Source organism: Narcine bancroftii, chromosome 2 (genome assembly GCF_036971445.1).
Source record: "Narcine bancroftii isolate sNarBan1 chromosome 2, sNarBan1.hap1, whole genome shotgun sequence".
Taxonomy (NCBI): domain Eukaryota; kingdom Metazoa; phylum Chordata; class Chondrichthyes; order Torpediniformes; family Narcinidae; genus Narcine; species Narcine bancroftii.
Genome location: NC_091470.1, coordinates 359,314,382 through 359,336,849, shown reverse-complemented (window position 1 = coordinate 359,336,849; position 22,468 = coordinate 359,314,382). Strand labels below are relative to the sequence as shown.

Below are 22,468 nucleotides of genomic sequence, written 5' to 3'. Positions count from 1 at the left end.
AGGACATCTGGGCCACAAAACCTGAGGAACTGGTTAACCCACATTCCTTGTTTACTTTAACAACTGCTCCTCAAGTGATGGCAAACCACAACCCATAGCTGATGTCTTGACTTCTCATGCAGAAGCAAGATAATTAAATGTGAACACAAAACCCTCTAAATTCCCAGTAGGTCAGTAAGCATCTGTGCAGCAGGGAAACAGAGTCAACTGTTCATGCCTTTCAACCTTTTTCTTTCCACTCAGATCCCGCTTCAACTAATCACTGTGCCATCGGCGCTCTGATTAGTAAGGGTTTACTTAAGGTGGGACCCATGATTCGGAGCTCCGAATCATGGGTCCTCTACCGGCACCACCTACGGCTCCTAGAACGCTTCCACCAGCGTTGTCTCCGCTCCATCCTCAACATCCATTGGAGCGCTTACACCCCTAACGTCGAAGTACTCGAGATGGCAGAGGTCGACAGCATCGAGTCCACGCTGCTGAAGATCCAGCTGCGCTGGGTGGGTCACGTCTCCAGAATGGAGGACCATCGCCTTCCCAAGATCGTGTTATATGGCGAGCTCTCCACTGGCCACCGTGACAGAGGTGCACCAAAGAAAAGGTACAAGGACTGCCTAAAGAAATCTCTTGGTGCCTGCCACATTGACCACCGCCAGTGGGCTGATATCACCTCAAACCATGCATCTTGGCGCCTCACAGTTCGGCAGGCAGCAACCTCCTTTGAAGAAGACCGCAGAGCCCACCTCACTGACAAAAGGCAAAGGAGGAAAAACCCAACACCCAACCCCAACCAACCAATTTTCCCTTGCAACCGCTGCAATCGTGTCTGCCTGTCCCGCATCGGACTTGTCAGCACAAACGAGCCTGGAGCTGACGTGGACTTTTTACCCCCCTCCATAAATCTTCGTCCGCGAAGCCAAGCCAAAGAAAAAGACTTAAGGTGGGATGTGAGTGGGAAGGGAAGGTTGAGAATCGCTGCTCCAGACCCAATTGTTACTAAAATATTTTGCTTGAGAAAAATTGTCATTGGCCCATTTCCTTTGGAGTTCTGAAACCGTGCACATAACGAGTCAATGAGGGACGATTAAAAGTGTTTTTCAAACTTTTTCTTTCCACCCACATACCACCTTACTAATCACAGAGCACCAATGGCATAGGAAATACTTAAAATGGGATGTGAGTGGAAAGAAAAAGGTTGAAAACCACTGCCGCAGATGGAAAGTCACTGATCTGAAGGGTTCATTTGCTTCTCTTCCCACGGGAGCTGCCTGATCTGGTGAGTATTTCCAACATTCTCTGTTTGTGTCCAAGGGCATCATCAGTCTGTAAATTCCCATTCATTTCCCCAGTGAAACCAACAACCGTGCAGATTGCACTTCCAAACTGGACTGTTGGAAAGCCAGTTGATGAGGGAGCCAAAATTACCATATATACTTGTGTAAAAGCCAATCTCGTGTAAAAGTCAACCCCCTATTTTTGGCCAAAAAATCTGAAATTTTCCATTCATCTCGGGTAAAAGCTGACCCTAGTCTCTCACCCTGCCCCCGGCCGGAGCTCCCATTGCCCTGATTACAAACTCATGTCTCGGCCCCGTGGTAGGATGTGTGTTTTGATGCATAGACTCTATATTATTACTTTAATTCATTGTGTTTTTGTTCTCTATTCATTTAGAGATCATTTGGACTTCTGCTACTCAAATGGTATTTTGGATTCTAGTGTGCATTTCAGCCCCTTAAAAGTAGGATCCATGTAATATTCGACCCCATAAATTTAACATTTAAAAAAGTCTACAAAATTTGACTTTTGCACGAGTATACGAGTATATACAGGAATTGTCTGAGTATTAAGCCAATCAGTTAAAAGCACGTACTAGGAATGAGCAGACCGTCTGATGAGGAATGCTTGGAATGGTTAACTAGGACATTGAGAGGCAACACAATTAAAACAATGTTGATCCTGAGGAGGGGGTCAAGATATTTTGACATGAAATGCTTGGAGAGATGTGGGCTGAACACAGGCATACATGGGACTGGCTTAGGTAGATGACTTGGTCAGCCTGAACAGGTTGTACATATACAGTCAGGTGGAAATGAACTTGAAGTTGAAACTGCCTGTTGCCTGATCGCTGACCTGATCCAGGTGGCCAATTTGCAAAATCCAATACAAGGGGAGAGTGAGACAAGAAATTCTATCATCAGGAACTGAAGTAGAGACAGCATTACTGCTGATATGTAAGAATGAAGCTACAGTTTTGATCTGAAGGCCACTAACCATTGAAGCACTGGATCCACTTCCTCCGCTCGTCTCTCTGTCCTCCTACATCAAACATACTGGAAGAGAAAGAGAGCACAGTCAGTGTCCTCCGGTGAAATGTGCATCGTCAAGGGTGGGACAGTTTTACAGTACTTTCCAAGAACAAAGAGAAGAGGTTTTATGGTGTTTGACAAAGGAATGTTGAGTTGGTAGGTGCTCACTATTACAACGATTTTTGCTGAATCAGTAATCTTTGAAACGTACTCACTGAAAATTTACTTTGTCAACTTGAAATCTTGTTTCAAAAATCCCTGATGTCAAGACTCTGCATCGGAGCAAATCCTGTTGGAATGAAAAAAAAGGACATTTGAGATTTTGCCGTTCATCCTGTACAACAAACATCTAGTTGGTGAGGGGAAGACAAACTCCTCTATACAGAGTTCTACCTGAGCAGATTTGGTGACTTGGTTGGATGGATTTTTGATGGTTTTAGTTTCGAGATGTGGAAATAGTATGACAGGCCAAAATTTCAGCGCAATACTGGAAACAGAATGGAAAGATTTCGAGGGTATCAGATAGGGCCTGCGGAGGATTAATACTCGAGGCCGAGAGCTTTTGTTAGGATGCTAATACATCGGAGAGGAGAAAGTAGATAGTTTACAGGCACTAAGGAATCCAACAGTGAGTGGGAAGAACCCCACCTGTCCATCAGTCTGCCACTAAGCCAACAATAGATCCGACTTGTCATCTGCCCCAGGATTCCATGGGCTCTGTAGCTCCTGGAGAACCCCATTCAGCTCCGACTTCTGTCTGTGTGGAGTTTGCACATTCTCCCTGCGACTTTAAGAGTTTCCCCAGGGTGCTGCAGTCTTTCCTACATCCCAAAGACGTTCAGGCTGGTATATAAATCGGGTACTGTAGATGCGCTGCTGCTGTGCAGGCGAGTGGTAGGCTCTGGGGAACTTGAGATTGCGGGGAGAATAATTAAGTGGGATGAATGTGGGGCTTGTGTAAGTGGGTCAGGTTGAACGCTGTGGGTCCAAGGACCTTTTCTATGCCTTATATTACTCTCTGTACAAAGTGAAGGGAGGGAAGTTTAGGGGAGACATCAGGGGTAAGTTTTTTTTTACACACAAAGTTGTGGGTGTCTGGAATACCTTGCTGGGGATGGCATTTTAAGACAGACACATGGATGAAAGAAAAATAGGGAGGGTTTATTTTATTTTTGGTAGGTACAGTAAGTACATTATGGGCTGAAGGGCCTGTACTGTTCTAACTTTCCTTCCTTTCTATCTCATCAGAAAAGCTCTACCTTGTTCACAATCTGTTTCTAAGGTGACACATTATGAACAGTGTTATCAAGGTGAAGGAAATTTCACTAAAATTCTTACCTTCAGTACTATGAGCTTTAAAAGAATTAGGGATATTACCCACAGTGATCTATTGTGTACTGTTAGGTCTGCTTTGTTCATGAATGAGTGAGACAAACACCAGGCTGAGTCGAAATCAGGGTTCTTTGTTCTTTATTACCGGATTGTAACACTTGCGACTAACCATGTTAGTCGGAGAATGCATTCTGCCGTTATCAGCAAAATGGTGATTTTTTATACCCTTGGATATGTGCTTAGAACATCATCATATCATTACTTGTCCAATGACTAAAACTGTTGCTATCCTTTCCCTGCTAGCTTCCTGCCTCTCAATCCATCAATGTCTCTCTTATCTTGTAAGTACAAGGATGCATTTACATCTTGTTACAGCCCTGCACATTCCCATCTCATGATGTTTTACCTAACAGGAGTACAAGGACACCTCCCCTTCTTGTTACTGCCCTGTACAGGGTAACTCCCTACACATTCCCATCTTATGATGTTTTACCTTACAGTACTCACAGGGAAACAACATTGACAGAAAGTATCTGCGACATTAAAGATGGTGGATCACTGTACAGCTCCTGTGGGAATGTTCTGATTGTGGAAAATATCAAGTAGAAACAGGGGGACGGGGGGACGGCAGATGCTGGAATCAAGAGAAAAAATAAAACCCCAAACTGCTGGAGGAACTGGGTGGTTCAACAGCATTTGGAGAGGCAAAACGATGGCCGGTGTTTCAGATCGCAAGCCTGCTTGAGGGCTGAGGGTGTGGGGGGGGGGGGGGTAGGCAGCCAGTGGACAGAGGTGGGGGGGGAGTTGTGGGGGAATGATGGGCAGATGGAGGGGGAGAGAGAGTTTGGAGATGGGGGCTGGTGGGCGACAGGTGAAAAGAGAGAGGGAAATAAAAATAAATGTTTCCATCTCTCATGTACTGTAGCCCACGTTGGGCAGCTCTCATGTACTGAGATAAAGTGGCCTATTTGGATAGATTTCCTTAAGCATGTGGACGTGGTGGTGTACCAAGTTATTGACCGTTCTCCTAAATACATCCACACACCATACTGTGTTCAAAACTTCATACGCTCACATAAATGACAACCGACATATAAGAAACAATGATTGACCTAAAATTGAAGGGTAGTGTGGTTAATGTAGCGGTTAACACAACACTGTTAGAGCACCAGCATATGGGTTCAAATCGGCAATGTCTATAAGAAGTTTGTATGTTCTCCCTGTGTCTGAGTGGGTTTCCTCCCACCCTCAAAAAATGTACAGGGTTTGCTTGTTAATTGGTGTATTTTGGTGGTACGGGTTCGTGGGCCAAAAGGGCCTGTTACATGCTATATGTTAACTCTCTCTCTCTCTCTCCCCACAGCTGCTCCCTGACCTAGGCTTCCAGCACTTTCTGTTTTTATTTCAGATTTCCAGGATTTGCAGTTATTTTTTGATTGTTAATAGGTTACTATTTCTTACTTGTAAACGAATTCACCAATTGAAACTGCTCGTCAAAGGGAGAAGGGGTCGACGTTGATAATATAAGTCACATACAGGGACATTAATAATATTTCAGGTTTACTTGCTGTTTGGTTGGTGTGTTCAGAAGCCATGTTGTGTTCCTGGCTCAAAGCGAAAGCAGACAAGGAGGAGATAAACAAGAAAGTGTCTGAATGCCTTCATTGTAGTTGGATGCTGGATAAACTCAGCATGGTAAAGTTATAAAACCAATGTTTCCAGCCTGAGCCCTTCGTGAAAGCATGAGTGAAAAGGAGGCAGGTGCCTGGATAAAATGCTGGAAGGAGGAGCACAGGCCCAGAGGCAGGAGGTCATGGGTGGACAAGGGTAGGAGGGCAGAAGAGAAAAAAAATGGGCAGTGATAGGGAGAGGAGATAGCTCTGAACGGAGAGGGAAGGAGACAGAGGGAAAGGGGTGGGGGGGGGGGGAGAGTGAAAGAGAAAGAAGAGGGGGAGGGGTCTAACAGAATCCAGAGAATTTGACGTTAACACCATCCAATTGGATACCATCCAGATGGAAAGTGCTTGACGGAATTTTAGATGTTCAGATGTTGTTCCTCCAATTTGCGGGAGGCCTTGGTTTGACAGACATGTCAGGGCAGGAGTGGGGTGCTGAATTGAAATGGATGGCCACTGGGTGGTCCCTGGCATTGCAGCAGACAGTGCAACAATAAGCTATTTTTACAGGGCCATGATTAACCATGACACTGAAGACTCTCAAAAACCTCTGCAGGTGTACTGTGGAGAGCATTCTATCTGGTTGCATCACTGTCTGGTTCGGAGTTACCAACGCTCGGGACAATAAAAAACTCCAGAGGGTTGTTAACTCGACCTGCCACATCACGGGCACCAGACTTCACTCCATCAAAGACATCTACATGAGGCAGTGTCTCAAGAAAGCAGCCTCTATCTTTAAAGACCCCCATCACCCAGGCCATGCCCTCTTCACTCTGCTACCATTGGGGAAAAAAGGTACAGGAGCCTGAAGACAAGCACTGAGCAGCACAAGGACAGGTTCTTCCCCACTGCTATCAGATTCCTGAATAATCAATGAACCAAAGACACCGCATATTATTATTTATTTTGGCAAGGTGAGTTATATGATTATTTTGCATTGTGATAATGTGCAAAGCAACAGCGAATTTCATGACTTGTTCATGACAATAAATTCTGATTCATTTCTCCAACCGTGATCCACCAAAACCCATGGAGGAGTTTATCATCCACCATCCTTCAGCCCTGCTCCACCTGACACCTCCTGACACTCCCCCTTCTCCTCTGCAATGTTTCCTGTCTTCCCTTTCCTTTCTCCGTCTCGAAGTTGGATCTTGAACAGAAGAACCGACTGCCCACTTCCCTCCGTGGGTGCTGCCCGATCTGCTGAGCCCTTCCTGCTGTTTGACCTGTATTCCCTTGTGTCTTCTATAGAGTGCATGCAGCACTGGTTAAACGTTGGGGGACTCACCTGATCTGAAGGGGAATAATCATTTTGCTGCACTTGGTCAATTCTGTCCAAGAAGCTGGAAAAGAAAATCAAAGCATCATGGATTAATTTGGATTTTCATCTGCAAATAGGAAACTTCTTCAAATCAAGAAGAATTTTAATTGGAGGCTCTTTTATTTGAAGGCTGTCTCCCAGAGCCTGCTGATGTTTCACTAGAATCTATGGTGGACAGGATATGGGGCTCAAAGGTAGGCCACTCGGCCCTGCTGTTTTGTACAAATCCACATGGTTCTCCTCTCCCCCTTTACGTTCAGTCACTGTATAATAGGGTAGTTACTGACCTAACCATGAGGCTGGGTGGACTGTCCCATCACCCGACCATTTAGAAGGGTTCATTTGATGCTGGTGGATACATAGAATCCTTGATTATTTAAGTGGAATCATTGTGAAAGGTTAGATGTCTGATGCCTTGATGAAAGTTACATGGTCTCCTCTCACCCTCACTTCCATCCCTGACATGTCAGCCAGCTTCCCAGCATTCCTTTCACTTCAAAGGCCAGACTCGTGTCTGATAGACTGCTTCCTTCCTACGGGGATGGTGACCCCAGCAGCGAGGGGCTCGGCAACTGAAGAACCCACACAGGGTTCTGTGGGCTGCTGGAGACCAGTTGATGGGGACCGAGTATCGGAGGCAGGATTTGAGGAGGGGGCCGAGGGAAAGAAGGGCTCCCAAATGGACTCTCTTTTGCGTCACTTTCTCTTATTATGGGCTCACTGGGCAATGCTCATGGTGACTCTTTGTTTGCCTTTATGGAAAGCAAAAGTTGACGTATTTCGTGTGCATTACATTTTTTATTACTTGACAATAAAAGAACCTTGAATCTTCCATGTAGCATCGATGAAAAATCTTATCCTAAAGCTCTTGTGTAAGAGTTCCACATTGTGACAATATCGAGCAAGCAAACTTGTGTTAAATATAGAGACAGTTTTCTGACTAACACACAATCAGCTATTAGCTCCTCCTCAGCTTCTCACCAAAGACACAGGTGGATTTTGACTTTTATGCATTATTTTTATTTATTGTAAGGTGGTTTATATAAATGTTTGTACTGTGACGCTGTCGCAAAACAATGAATTTCATGACTTAAACATGACAATAGATTCTTTTTTTAATTTTTTTTTATTTTTCACACTGTGAACTATATCAACCAAAATACATACAAACATTTCCCTCTTAAATATACACAGTGGCATTTTCTACCCTTTCCCCCCCCCCCCACCTCCCTCCCCCCTTCCCACCACCCTTCAAAACCATTAAACATTCAACATATACAATACAATAAAACCATTAAACAACATCATCACACAATGAAAAATAAACAAGAAAAATGTGTCATCCATCTACTTTTACACACTGGATCAAGTCATTTTATCTTCTTATCATTTTAGGGGGTGGAGGTCCAAGGCAAGCCCTCTCTATTATGTTCCATGTACGGTTCCCAAATTTGTTCAAATAATGTGACTTTATTTTTTAAATTATATGTTATTTTTTCCAATGGAATACATTTATTCATTTCCATGTACCATTTCTGTACTCTCAGGTTCTCTTCTGATTTCTAAGTTGACATTATACATTTTTTTGCTACAGCTAAGGCTATCATAATAAATCTTTTTTTGCGCATCATCCAGTTTGAGGCCTAATTCCTTACTTCTTATATTACTTAGAAGAAAGATCTCTGGATTTTTTGGTATGTTGCTTTTTGTGATTTTATTTAATACCTCATTTAGATCTTCCCAAAACTTTTCCACTTTCTCACATGCCCAAATTGCATGTTTCCTTCTTACAGCGAAAACATCTGTCTGATACTGTTGGGTCCCATTTATTTAACTTTTGGGGCGTGGTATATAGCCTGTGCAACCAATTATATTGTATCATGCGTAACCTCGTGTTTATTATATTTCTCATAGTTCTGGAGCATAACTTTTTATGTGTTTCATTTTTTTATCTTTATGTTTAAATCTTTTTCCCACTTTTGTTTGGGTTTATAGTTTATTTCATCATTTTTCTTCTCTTACAGCTTGATGTACATGTTCGTTATAAATCTTTTAATTATCATTGTGTCTGTAATCGCATATTCAAAGCTGCTTCCTTCTGGTAACCTCAGACTGCTTCCCAATTTATCCTTTAAGTAGGTTTTCAATTGGTGGTATGCAAACATTGTACCGTGAGTTATTCCATATTTGTACTTCATTTGTTCAAATGTTTATAAATTATTTCCCAAAAAACAATTTTCTATTCTTTTAATTCCTTTTCTCTCCCATTTTCTAAAGGAAAGGTTATCTATTGTTAAAGGGATTAGCTGATTTTGCATCAATAATAATTTTGGTATTTGGTAATTCGTTTTTTTCCTTTCTAAGTGAATCTTCTTCCATATATTGAGTAAATGATGCAGTACTGGTGAGCTTTTATATCATACCAGCTTTTCATCCCACTTATAAAGTATATGTTCTGGTACCTTCTCCCCTATTTTATCTCGCTCTATCTTAGACCAATCTGGTTTTTCCCTTGTCTGATAAAAATCTGATATATACCTTAATTGTGCTGCTCTATAATAATTTTTAAAGTTTGGTAACTGCAAACCACCTTGGTTGTACCTCTCTGTTAATTTATCTAACGCTATCCTTGGTTTCCCCCCTTTCCATAAAAATTTCCTTATTATTCTCTTTAGTTCATTAAAGAATTGGTAACGATTGAAATAAGTATTGTATCCTTGGGAAGACATTCATTTTAATGCAATTTACCCTCCCTATCAATGTTAGCGGTAATTCTTTCCAATGTTCTAAGTCTTCCTGCAATTTCTTTTATCAGTGGCTGATAATTTAATTTGTACAAGTGGCTTATTATCTAACTTTATACCTAGGTATTGGATTGCTTGTGTTTGCCATTTAAATGGTGATTCATTTTAAAATTATATACAATCCGCATTACTCATTGGCATCACCACTTTTATTTGCGTTGATCTTGTACCCCGATATTTCTCCATATTCCTTCAATTTCTTATGTAGTTCTTTTATTGATATTTTTGGTTCTGTTAAGTATACTATGATGTCATCTGCAAATAAACTGATTTTATATTCCTTCTCCTTTATTTTTATCCCTTTTATTTTATTTTCTGTTCTTATCAGTTCTGCCAGTAGTCTATTGCTAAAGTGAACAGTGAGGGAGATAATGGACATCCCTGCCTAGTTGACCTACTTAATTTAAATTAGTTCGATACATATCCATTTACTGTTACCTTTGCCAATGGTCCATTATATAATGCTTTAATCCAATTAATATATTTTTCTGGTAGATTGAACCTCTAATATTTTGAATAAATAGTTCCATTCTACCCCGTCAAAGGCTTTTTCTGCGTTCCTCAGCAACAGCCACTTTTGGCTTCTTATTTCCTTGAACTGCACGAATTAGATTAATAAATTTACAGACATTATCCGCTGTTCGTCTTTTCTTAATAAATCCAGTTTGATCTTGTTTTACTATTTTAGGTACACAATCGGCCAATCTGTTTGCTAATAATTTTGCTTTTATCTTATAATCTGAATTAAGTAGAGATATTGGTCTATATGATGCTGGTGTTAATGGATCCTTTCCTGTCTTTGGTATTACTGTAATTATTGCTGTCTGACATGAATCTGGCAAGTTTTGTGTTTCTTCTATCTGGTTCATTACTTCCAGGAGAGGAGGAATTAATAACTCTTTAAATGTTTTATAGAATTCTATTGGGAATCCATCCTCTCCAGACGATTTATTGTTCAGCAGCTTTTTTTAATATATCCTGTACTTCCTCTATTTCAAATGTTTTTATCAGTTTGTTTTGTTCCTCTTCTTGCAATTTCGGCAGTTCAATTTCAGCTAAAAACTCTTCTATTTTATCATCTTTCCTCTCGTTCTCAGTTTGGTATAATTGTTCATAAAATTCCTTAAAGTTCTCATTAATGTCCATTGGATTATATGTAATTTGTTTGTCCTTTTTCCTTGATGCTAGTACAGTTCTTTTAGCTTATTCTGTTTTAAGTTGCCAGGCTAATACTTTGTGTGTTTTTTCTCCTAGTTCATAATATTTTTGCTTTATTTTCATTATGTTCTTATCCACCTTATACATTTGTAATGTTTCATATTTTATTTTTTTGTCCGCCAATTCTCTTTTTGTTACATCATCCCTTGTTGCTAGTTCTTTTTCTGTACTTACTATCTCCCTTTCCAACTGTTCTATTTCCCGATTGTAGTCCTTTTTCATCTTAGTTACATAACTTATTATCTGCCCTCTAATGAAGGCTTTCATTGGGTCTCATAATATAAATTTGTCCTTCACTAATTCCATATTTATTTCAAAGTACATTTTAATTTGGCATTCAATAAATTCTCTAAATTCCTGCCTTTTAAGTAGCATGGAGTTTAACCTCCATCTATATGTTCTTGGTGGGATGTCCTCCAGTTCTATTGCTAATAACAGGAGTGAATGATCAGAAAGAAATCTAGCTTTATATTCAGTTTTCCTAACTCTCCCTTGAATATGGGCCGACAACAAAAACATGTCAATCCTTGAGTATGTTTCATGCCTGCTCGAATAATATGAGTATTCCTTCTCCCTTGGGTGCTGCCTCCTCCATATATCCATAAGTTTCATTTCCTGCATTGATTTAACCATAAATATGGGCACTTTATTCTCTTTGCTCGACTTTTGTCCAGTTTTATCCAACATTGGATCCAAATTAAGGTTAAAATCCCCTCCTATCAATATATTCCCTTGCGTATCTACAATTTAAAAAAAAATCTTGCATAAACTTTTGATCCTCTTCATTAGGTGCATATATATTGAGCAAATTCCAAAATTCTGAATATATCATTACATACCTCCCTGCTGGATCTATTATTTCCTCCTCTATTTTGATTGGTACATTTTTATTAATTAATATAGCTACACCTCTAGCTTTTGAATTATGTGATGCTGCCGCTACGTGCCCTACCCAGTCTCTCTTTAATTTATTGTGTTCCACTTCAGTTAGATACATTTCCCACACAAATGCTGTGTCTATTTTTTTCTTTTTTTTCAGTAAATTTAATAGCCTCTTCCATTTAATTTGGTTATGTAGTCCATTAATGTTTATAGTCATATAATTCAACATGGCCATCTCATACCCTGTTTACACCTCATTTCTGCTTCCTCACCACCACTATCCCCCTTTTCCCCATTTTCATCTCTCAGTTTTCCCTTTTTAAATTCAATGTATGACAACACATTTAAAACATAATATACTTCAACAACTCCCACATCCAATATCCCCTTAGCCCCAAATGTCCCCCCCTCTCTGAGTTGCCCCTTATCCCTTGCTGGGCAATCACAACTCCCCTCTACATTTGGATTGCGAACCTGCTCGCAAGCGTCAACTGATTTCGCAGTGACGGTTATTCTCTCCCACACAACCCCCTCAGAAAATACTTTTTTTTACACATTTAACAAAGCTCACTCTCTTTTTTCCCCCTTACTTCCTTTCTTCCCTTCTCTTTCCCTTCTTTAGTTCTTACATATATTTTATTTTTACATCTTTATATGCATTTTATCGCTGTTCTTCATTCTTGTTACATCTCTTCATCTCTCCTTCTGTCCCGCAGGCGTTCTGCAAATTCTCGTGCTTCCTCTGGATCTGAGAACAGTCTGTTTTGCTCCCCAAGGATAAATATTTTAAGCACAGCTGGATGTCTTAACATAAATTTATAACCTTTTTTCCATAGGATCAATTTTCCTGTATTAAACTCCTTCATCTTCTTTAAGAGTTCAAAACTTATGTCTGGGTAAAAAAAATATTTTTTGACCCTTGTATTACAATGGTTTATTGTCTTCTCTAATTTCATTCCTTGCCCACTCCAGTATATTTTCTCTTGTCATATATCTCAAAAATTTACTAAAACGGATCTTGGTTTTTGATGTGTCTGTGGTTTCAGAGCTAGTGTTCTGTGTGCCCTTTCTATTTCCATTCCTTCCTGTATTTCTGTCATTCCCAGGACCTTTGGGATCCATTCTTTGGGATCCCCTCCCGTCGGTGTTCTCCTTCTCCTTAGTAAGTGCACTGTGCATTTCTGTTTGGCTGAGAGAACCATTTTTGCAGTCTAGCGGTCGGGGGAGGTCGCGACTCTGCGGGGTCGTCACCAACTTCAGAGAACGGGCTCTCTTCTCCACGACAGTTCCCTGTTTCTTCATGCAGGTAAGGCCTTCTCCTTTCTCTTCCGGTGTCTTTTCTTCTTTTTTTCCCCGTTGTTTTTACTTTTTCCTTCTTGGGTGGCATTTTCTTTCTTTTATCTATAACTTTATCCTTTATTTGTTATGTTTTGTATTTCTTGAACTTTGTATTTTCTTCACTTTATTTCTTCTTTTCTGGAGAGGCCTGGTATTCCCCTTCCGGTCACTACTCCAACACGTGACTCCTCCCAACATGACAATAGATTCTGATTCTGATTCCGGGGTGTGGTGGTCATTCAGTACATTGGCTACCTTTTCTAGGCGGTGGGAAATGTAGATGGAGTCCATGGAGGGGAGGGAAGTTTGCGTGAGGTTCTGAGCTGGAATCACTTACGTTTGCAGAATCTCGCGGCTCCCATCAGGAAAGAGGTGCAGGTGCCACAAGACTCGCACCACCAGGTTCAGGAACAGCTGCTCCCCCTCCACCATCAGACTCCTCAATGACAAACTCAATCATTTGTGCACTTTATTGATTTTTTAAAAAAGATTCTCTCTATGGCACAGACAGTTTGGTTACATTCGTTATCTGTTTACAGTTCTTCATTTGTTTACATCTATACACCGTGTACAGTCTTTTTGCACTACAAATTAATGTTCATTCTACCTCGCCCACAGAAAAAAAGAATCTCAGGGTTGTATGTGACGTCATGTATGTACCGGAAGTCCTGGGGTATGAACGTCCAACTTTTGGATGGATTACGCGCCTCTTCAGCTGTTCATCAGCTCAAGAAAGGTGAAAGCTGTTCGCCACTTTAAGTCAGATCTTATTGCCTCTCTTGAAGCCTATTTCAAGAAACTGACTCTGGTAGTTTTATATGCATGAAAAGGTAAAATATATACTATATACTAAGACAAATGTTTGACTTACTGATGCCAAATAAGAATCATATGTGCCTGTTCTGACTTAGCTACAGATTCGACTTAAAGACAGACTTAGGAATGGATCTCATTCATAACCCAGGGAATGCCTGTACTCTGACAATAAATCTGAAATAGGAATCCCGTCCCACAAGTGATGCATCCAGCAAGTTTGCTTCTGGTGGTGCACCTGGAGAAGTTGTAGAGGTGCACACTGAACCTCCTCAGCCTTCTGAGAAAGTGTAGATTGTTTAAATTGATAGATGAGGGTAGAGTTGGGGATGGGGGGGGGGTGGGGGTGGGAGGTCTCAAGTTTCTGAGAACTAGATTCAAGATGGAGATGAGGAGGAAGTGCTTCTCCCCGAGAGTAGAGTAGTGAATCTGTGGAATTCTCTGCCCAGTCGAGGCGGCCTCATTAAACGCATGAAAGACCCAGAGAGGCTTTTGAATAATTGGGGAACGGGTGGGTAAGTGGAGCTGAGTCCATGGCTAGATCAGTCGTGATCTTGTTGTATGGTGGAGCAGGCTCAACAGGCTAGATGGTTTCCTCTGCACTTATTTCTTATGGTCTTATATAAAAAACAAGTTTTAATTTTAATTTTAAAAACATTTTAGACATACAACATGGCAACAGGCCATTTTGGCCCATGACCCTGTGCTTCCCAATTTACAACCAATCACCCAAGGAAATTCATCGCCTTCATCGCTAGAGGAATTGAATTCAGGAGTAGGGAGGTAATGTTGCAACTGTATAAGGTACTGGTGAGACTGCACCTGGAGTACTGTGTCCAGTTCTGGTCTCCATATTTGAGGAAGGATATACTGGCTTTGGAGACGGTCCAGAGGAGGTTCACTAGGTTGATCCCTGGGATGAAGGGGTTGACATGATGAAAGATTAAATCGTCTAGGATTGTATTCGCTCGAGTTCAGAAGAATGAGAGGAGATCTTATAGAAACATATAGGATTATGAAGGGTATGGATAGGATAGATGTAGGAAGGTTTTTTGAGCTGGCCGGGGAAACTAAACGAGAGGACACAGTCTCAAGATTCGGGGGAGTAGATTTAGGACAGAGATGAAGAAAAATAGTTTTTCCCAGAGAGTAGTGAATGTTTGGAATTCTCTAACCAGGGAAGTGGTTGAGGCTGCCTCATTAAACATATTTAAAATTCGGTTAGATAAATTTTTACATGATAGAGGAATTAGGGGATATGGGGAGAAGGCAGGTAGGTGGAGTTAGGTCATAAATGAGATCAGCCATGATCGTATTGAATGGCGGAGCAGGCTCGATGGGCCATTTTTGGCCTACTCCTGTTCCTACTTCCTATGTACGTTTCGAATGGTGGGTGAAAACCGGAGCACCCGGGGAAAACTCACGCAGACAAAGGGAGAACGTACAAACTCCTTACAGACAGCACACAATTTGAGCCCCCGGTCCCAAACTCAAAGGCATAGGGCTAACTGCTACACCAATCATATTGCCCTTATTATTGAGACTGGAAAAATAGAGAGGATGAGTAGCCATGTGAAAGTATATCTTTATATTTTTCTTTGCTGCACCGTGGGACTGTGGTTCCATGAGAACCTGAAGAGGTGCTGTTGGAAGGCAGGGTTGTCAACCTCTGGTCAGAGGTCATTTTCCCTGGTGGGGAGTGTGTGGCACAGTCAACAGAGCCACTCAGCTCCACAGACCTGGGTTCAATCCTGACGTTGGATACTGTCTATGTGGAGTTTGCACATTCTCCCCATGGGTGTGTGGGTTTCCTCCCACTGCTCAGAGACTGGCAACCTGGGAGATTAACTGGCCATTGTCAGTTGTCCTAGTGAGTATCAGAATCTGGGGGAGTGGATGAGAATGTAGGGATAATGCAATGGAATGAGTGCAGGATTGGTGAAAATGATCATCTGGTGGTCAGTTGGAGGGTCAAAGGGCCTGTTTTCAAAATTTTAATTAAATTTCTTTCAGACATACAGGCCCTTTTGGCCCACAAGCCTGTGCCGCCCAATTACACCAATTAATGTGCAAATCCCATACAATTTTCAAGGGTGGGAGGAAACTGGAGCACCCAGAGGATAGCCTTCTCAGACACGGGGAGAACATTCTGTTATGAGCCCAGAGGACCCATAAACCCAGCAGCAACAGATATTCACCAAGACAAATGATTACTTAAACAAAAGTTGCTTTTAATTATATTTAAACATGAAAACAGAATCAAACTTTAACTTACCACTATTAACTTAATCCCCTTCTAATTCTAAGTGAACGTGTATGTAATGTGTGTGTAAGTTTAAAAAAAGTTCTTTGATTCACAGTCCAATCTCACTTCTCATTCCTACAAGTTCACTGGTTGCAGGCAATTCTTATACCGTGCACAGGATTCAACATTTATAAAGTTCACCAGGCTTTAATGCTTGAAAGGTAAATGGTTACCACTCAGGAAGGTTCTTGTCAGTTTTCAGAGAGAGATTTGCTGTTTGCTGGACACCCACAACTGATTCCTTGTAACCAGCCACATTAGAGTCTTGCCGAAGAAACTTGCCCCATCAGGGTCTTCCAGATGATAACCTCTTTCTTTCAGGTCTCCAGAGAGTTCCTTTTTGTTTCCCTTATTTGAAGTGAAACATTAGGCAGCTGGTCCTCTCCTCTTGTATGGACCACAAGGGCTTTGACCAGGCTGAATTAAGCACCTGTCTTCAAAATGGGGTTTTACACAAGCTTTCCAGCTTGTCCTGTTCCAGTCCCAGCTCCTGCTGCTGAACTGAATTCTCTCTCTCTCTCTCTCTCTCTCTCTCTCTCTCTCTCTCCTCTCTCCCCCCACCCCCTCACAGAGAAAGAGCCTGGTTGACTCTCTCTGCTTGCAAAAAAACACATGACCCCCTTGGAACAGCAACCTGCCCTCAGACAGACTGCGGCTCCGAACCTCATCCTTCGAGTTCTTTCATCCGTTGCTTTTCAAAACAACAATCCAAGTCCCTTGGACACTCCCCGAAGTTTTTGCAAAGGCTCTTGGAGCCGGCCTCTCTAGTTTGAGCAGAGCTCCAGTATTTAAAATGAGATCTGTTTTGAAGTGTTTGTATGTGACCTACACTAAAAAAAAAACCTGACACAATTTATTTCCTTTAAAACATATCTATATACGATACAAAATACGTTATCTGTCACAATACGAACTCCTTATGGACATTGCCGATTTGAACCCATTCGCTGGTGCTCTAACAGTGTTGTGTTAACCGCTACATTAACCACACTACCCTTCAATTTTAGGTCAATCATTGTTTCTTATATGTGGGTTGTAATTTATGTGGGCGTATGAAGTTTGAACACAGTATGATGTGCAGATGTATTTAGGTTAAGGTCAATAACTTGGTACACTGCCATATCCACATGCTTAATGAAATGACAGAAGACAGGTAATCTATCCAAATAGGACACTTTATCTCAGCACATGAGAGCTGCACGATGTGGGCTGCAGCACATGAGAGATGGAAACCTTTTATTTTGATTTCCCTTGTCTGTTTTCACCCGTCGCCCAGCAGCCCCTGTCTCCAAACTCTCTCTCTCTCCCCCTCCTGACTTCATCTGCCTATCATTCCACACAACTCCTGTTTTACCCCCCGTACCTCTGTCCACTGGCTGCCTTCCCTCCCCTCAAGCAGGCTTGCGATCTGAAATGTCGGCCATCGTTTTGCCTCTGTTAAATGCTGCTGAACCACCCAGTTTCTCCAGCAATTTGGGTTTTCTCTTTTGCTCTTGTCTCCAGCATCTGCCATCCCCCGTTTCTCCTTGATATTTTCCACAAATTGACCCAGTTGACCTACGCCCCTGGTATAATAAATTTCTAATATATTTTGAAGGGTGGTAAGTAAATCAGAGCACCCGAAGGAAACCCACGCAGGCATGGGGAGACCGTAAAAACTCCTTACAGACAGCATTGCGCTAGCTGCTATGCCAACCGCACCGAGCCTTTTCGTGCTGAATGACCATTTGGAAATTCAATGGTGATGTCGGAAAGAAATTTATAGCACAAGGAATAACATGGAATAGAAACACTGGAGAAACTCAATAGGTCCCTCAGCATCCATAAGGGGGTAAAGTTATATAACCAACATTTCAGGCCTGAGCCCTTTTTCAAGGCAACATGGAACACCAGATGGTGAGCATCAAAGGAAGCCACGAGTTCCACAGTGGCCATGCTGTCTAAACATAGATTGCCCCTCACCTCGAGCCTGCAGGCATGCAGAGTATGGTTTCCAAGAGGGAGTGGAAAGTTCATCCCCCAAAAGGCGATTTGAAGATTGGGAAATAAATATACTCAATGTCCCCTTGACTAACAGTCTCTATAATACTTCAAAATGCAAATTTAGAACATGGAAAATAGATAATCACAGAGCAGGGCCTTCAGTCCATGATGTTGTGCTAGAATCTGTAATCCTACTCAACTGCAATCCAAATTTTCCCCGTCTCACACTCTATTTTTCTTGCATTCATAGGCCTATCTAAGAGTCTTTTGAACGTTCCTATTGTACCAGCCTCCAACAACTTTCCAGGAACCCATTGCTCTGTGTAAAAAAAAAAATCTCTGACATCCACTGGAACATACCTCCACTCACTGTGAACAAATGGTCTCTGGTATTTATTATTGTCAGCCCATGAAAGAGGCGCTGGCTGCTCACCCTATCTAAGCCTCTCATAATCTTAAGTCACCACTCATCCTTCGTCGCTACAAAGAGAAAAGCCTCGGCTCTGTCAACCTTGTCTACATTTGCTGAAAAATAGCTTTGGTAATATAGAGAAGCACAAAAACCTCAGATGGCGAAATCATGAGCAAGCAAAGAAAGGCTGGAGGGCCTCGTCAGGTCACGCAGCATCCATGGAGACAAATGGGCGATCAATGCTTCGGCTCGAGACCCTTTCTCGTAATGTTGACCATCCATTTCCCTCCATGGATGCTGCCTGAACTGACGAGGCCCTCCAGCTTCTCAATGAGAACTATATTGTGTTTGACCAGTAGAGGACATCAAAGTGCTTTTCACCGGTACTGTGTTCATATAAATATGCTCTTTCTTTGGCTTGGCTTCGCGGACGAAGATTTATGGAGGGGTATGTCCACGTCTGCTGCAGGCTCGTTGGTGACTGACAAGTCCGATGCGGGACAGACAGCCACGGTTGCAGCGGTTGCAAGGGAAAATTGGTTGGTTGGGGTTGGGAGTTGGGTTTTTCCTTCTTTGTCTTCATGCCACATTCTTATTATGAAAAGCAACTTGTGTGATAAGTTGCTTGAAATAATGAACATCGACCAGAAAACAGGCAGACTGAAGGCTAAGAAACTGCTCCTGGGTAATGAGCTTGGAGCGTGGATCAGCACTTGGAATTATGATGTTATTAGCCATTTTCAACCTCAGGCGAGCCATGGTGAAAATCCTGGGAATTCAGGACCTCCCTGGCCTTTCACTCCACAATCCAAATTCCTGGGAATTTGCCCTCCCCAGTAATTTAATGGGGGTCCCGCCCCCAATCAAAGACATATTACGCACTCACAGGAGTAAGTCCATCCGTTGGTCACTCACCCGCTTGCTCCGTCCCTCCACCCCGTCCTCCCTGTTCATCCTTCGCCTGCCTGCCTGCTCCCCCCCTCCCCCCAGCCCGCACTTCGGCCCTTCACGATGGCAGCATCATGCAGGATGAATGGCCGACTTCATATCCCATAATCCTTCCTGCAGCTGGAACCGCTCTGGGAAATCCAGCTGCGTGAGGGATTATGGCTAATGAGGATGGCCATTCATCCCGCATTGTGCTGCTGTTGTGGCAGACTGAAGAGGCCTGCTGTTGTCAGGAGGTATGTATCTTTCAATTTTAATTGCCTACGTGACACAGCACACTGATGTCATGAGGCTTCCCCTGCTTGGCCATTTCCTTTTCTCATTGCAGGGAGAAGGTGGTCTGGGAAAATTTCCTGGGGCCGTGGCCTTACCTATGAGGTAGGGTTGTGGATCCGTTTAAAATTCCTGGGCCGACCTTTTCACACCACATATTTATGGGAGGGTTCCCGGGAAACTTCATTTTACACTGCAGTGTGAAAAAGCCTATTGAAATCACAGATTTGTGAGGGAACAACAAGATTGGCAGCTTGATTGTTCTCGATACTCAGATTTTGGGCATAATAGATTTGCAATCATGAAATTCGTTGTTTTGCGGCAACATTCAAATGCACCCGTCTGTACCCCCTCTTCAACTGGATCCTTGACTTTCTCATTTGAAGACCACAGTCAGTACGAATTGGAATCAATGTCTCCTCCTCACTGATCATCAACACAGGGGCACCCCAAGAATATGTGCTTAGCCCACTGCTCTCTCTACTCATTATAAACCCATGACTGTGTGGCCAGGCACAATTCCAATGCCATCTACAAATTTGTCGATGACACCACAGTTGTTGACAGAATCATAAACGGCAATGAGGAAGCGTACAGGAGGGAGCTAGATCAGCTCGTTGAATGGTGTGACGGCAACAACCTTGCGCTCAATGTTAGCAAAACCAAGGAGATGATTGTGGACTTCAGGAGGAAGTCAGGGGAACACGACACAGTCCTCATCGAGGGCTCAGTAGTGAAGAAGGTCAAGTACTTCAAATTCCTGGGTGTCAACATCTCCAAAGATCTGTCCTGAAGCCGTCATATTGATGCAATCGCAAAGATGGCTTGCCAGCAGCTATACTTTGTGAGGACATTCGGTATGCCACCAAAGACTCTCGTAAACTTCCACAGGTGGACCATGGAGAGCATTCTGGCTGGTTTCATCACTGCTTGGTAAGGAGGGATTAACTCTCAGGACAAGAATAAACCCCAGAAGGTTGTTAACTTGGCCTGCGACATCACAGGCACCAGAATTCACTCCATTGACATCTACATGAGGCAGTGTCTTAAAAAAGCAGCCTCTATCCTGAAAGACCCCCCACCACCCTCTTCACTCGGCTACCGTCGGAGAAAAAGTACAGGAGTCTAATAAAAAGCACAAGGACAGTTTCTTCCCCACAGCCATCAGATTCCTGAACCAAAGACACTGCCTCACTTTTCGTGCAATATTATTTTTATATAGTAATGTTGTAAGATGGTTATAATATGAATGTTTGCTCTCTGACACTGCGGCCAAACACTGAATTTCATGGCTTGTTCATGACGATAAATCCTGATATTGATTCTGAAATATTGCCATAAATTACATTTCAAAATAAATAAATAATACAAGAAAATAGGAGAAAGTGTGAGGTAGTGTTTGGGGTCCATCAGGAATCTGATGGCAGCGGGGAAGAAGCTGTCCTTGTGCCTTTGAGTGCTGCCTTCAGGCTCCTGTACCTCCTTCCTAATGGTAGCAGTGTGAAGAGGGCGAGGCTTGGGTGGTGGGAGTCCTTGAGGATAGAGGCTGCTTCCTTAAGACACCGACTCTTGAAGATATTCTCGATGGACAGGCATGTCAGCAAGGGAATGGGATGGGGAACTGAAATGGGCAGCCACTGGGAGATCCACACTACTGCGATGGACAGAGCCGAGATGCTCAATGAAGCGATCTCCCAGTCTGCGCCCCGTCTCTCCAATGTAGAGGAGGCCACAACGGGGAGCTCCTCAGTCTTCTATCAATTCCTCTTGGAACCTGCCAAGAGATTGCTCACAATATTCCCATTTCCAAGCAGCAAGAAAATTAAAAAAAAACATGAAACAAGAACGGGAAATCCTGGAAACACACTAATTGCGAATATTTATTTATATATCTTTATTATCTCTCCGTCTTGACATATTGTGGTAAATTAATTTTTGCTATTGCGGTCAGGAGTGTCTTACATACCTGTTTGGCTGTAGAAAGTAAACATTTTGGAGCATTTATACGTTGTACTTGTGAATGTGACTTTTAAGACATTTTTTGGCCACATCCTATGTGAGATCTATTACCGATGTTTTATCCCCTATGGACGCTGCAGCATTTCTATGTCTGCAGACTTTTGTGTCGTACACCACATCACATGTTAACTCAGCCCCAACATGTATTGATATACAAACCCCTCCTCTGCAGGGCAGCAAAGAGCATCAGACAGGAAATGAATTCTCCCAACACTCAGTACTCTAGACACAGGGAAACCAATTGCAGGTCGAGCACCCCTTATTCCAAGTTCCGAAATGTTCCAAAGTCCAAAACGTTTTGAGCGCCGACAAGAAGCCACAAGTGGGTGCCAGTTTGTTACCGACCATCGTCACTGCAGACCTACACGCATTACTCACTGCGTTTTTTTTGCCATCATGCAGAATTTCTAGAATTTGGTGCTACATTTATCTTATTTTTAAGCAGAGATCAAGTTCTTTTTTTTGGTAAGAACAAAACATTATTTTCATGTGAAATTCATCTCCACCTAAAATGCCATGTTTGAGTGTAACGTGAATAGCAACAATACTGGATCGAATAAAATAAAATCCAGTGCACTGTAACCTTTTGATCAAGACACAGCATCGTAGGTGGAGATTGAAAGGCTGCTATTTGTTGTTGTTTAACAGCTGATACAGGTTTTCTGCTGATGCAACTGTGGTGCTTAGTTACCCTCAACACATGACTCCAAAATCCGAAAAAATCCAAAATCCGAAACACTTCTGGCCCCATGCATTTTGGATATGGGGTTCTCTACTCGACCTGTACTTTTAATATAAAGCCTTCTTTGAGATTAAATAAAAGAATTGGAGCAAAAAT

The 22,468-nt window shown here is 42.3% G+C and overlaps 1 protein-coding gene across 6 annotated transcripts in view; it reads right to left on the bottom strand.

The window, feature by feature from the left end:
* Positions 1-22,468, bottom strand: part of LOC138755796 (guanine nucleotide-binding protein G(s) subunit alpha) — a 369,610-nt gene that overhangs the window by 18,892 nt on the left and 328,250 nt on the right. For all 6 annotated transcript variants that reach the window (XM_069922424.1, XM_069922426.1, XM_069922428.1 and 3 more), the window contains 3 exons: positions 6,603-6,657; positions 2,522-2,595; positions 2,272-2,330 (listed from right to left, as the gene is read on the bottom strand). In XM_069922424.1, the coding sequence (XP_069778525.1) occupies positions 2,272-2,330; positions 2,522-2,595; positions 6,603-6,657 (188 nt within the window). The remainder of the gene's footprint in view (positions 1-2,271; positions 2,331-2,521; positions 2,596-6,602; positions 6,658-22,468) is intronic.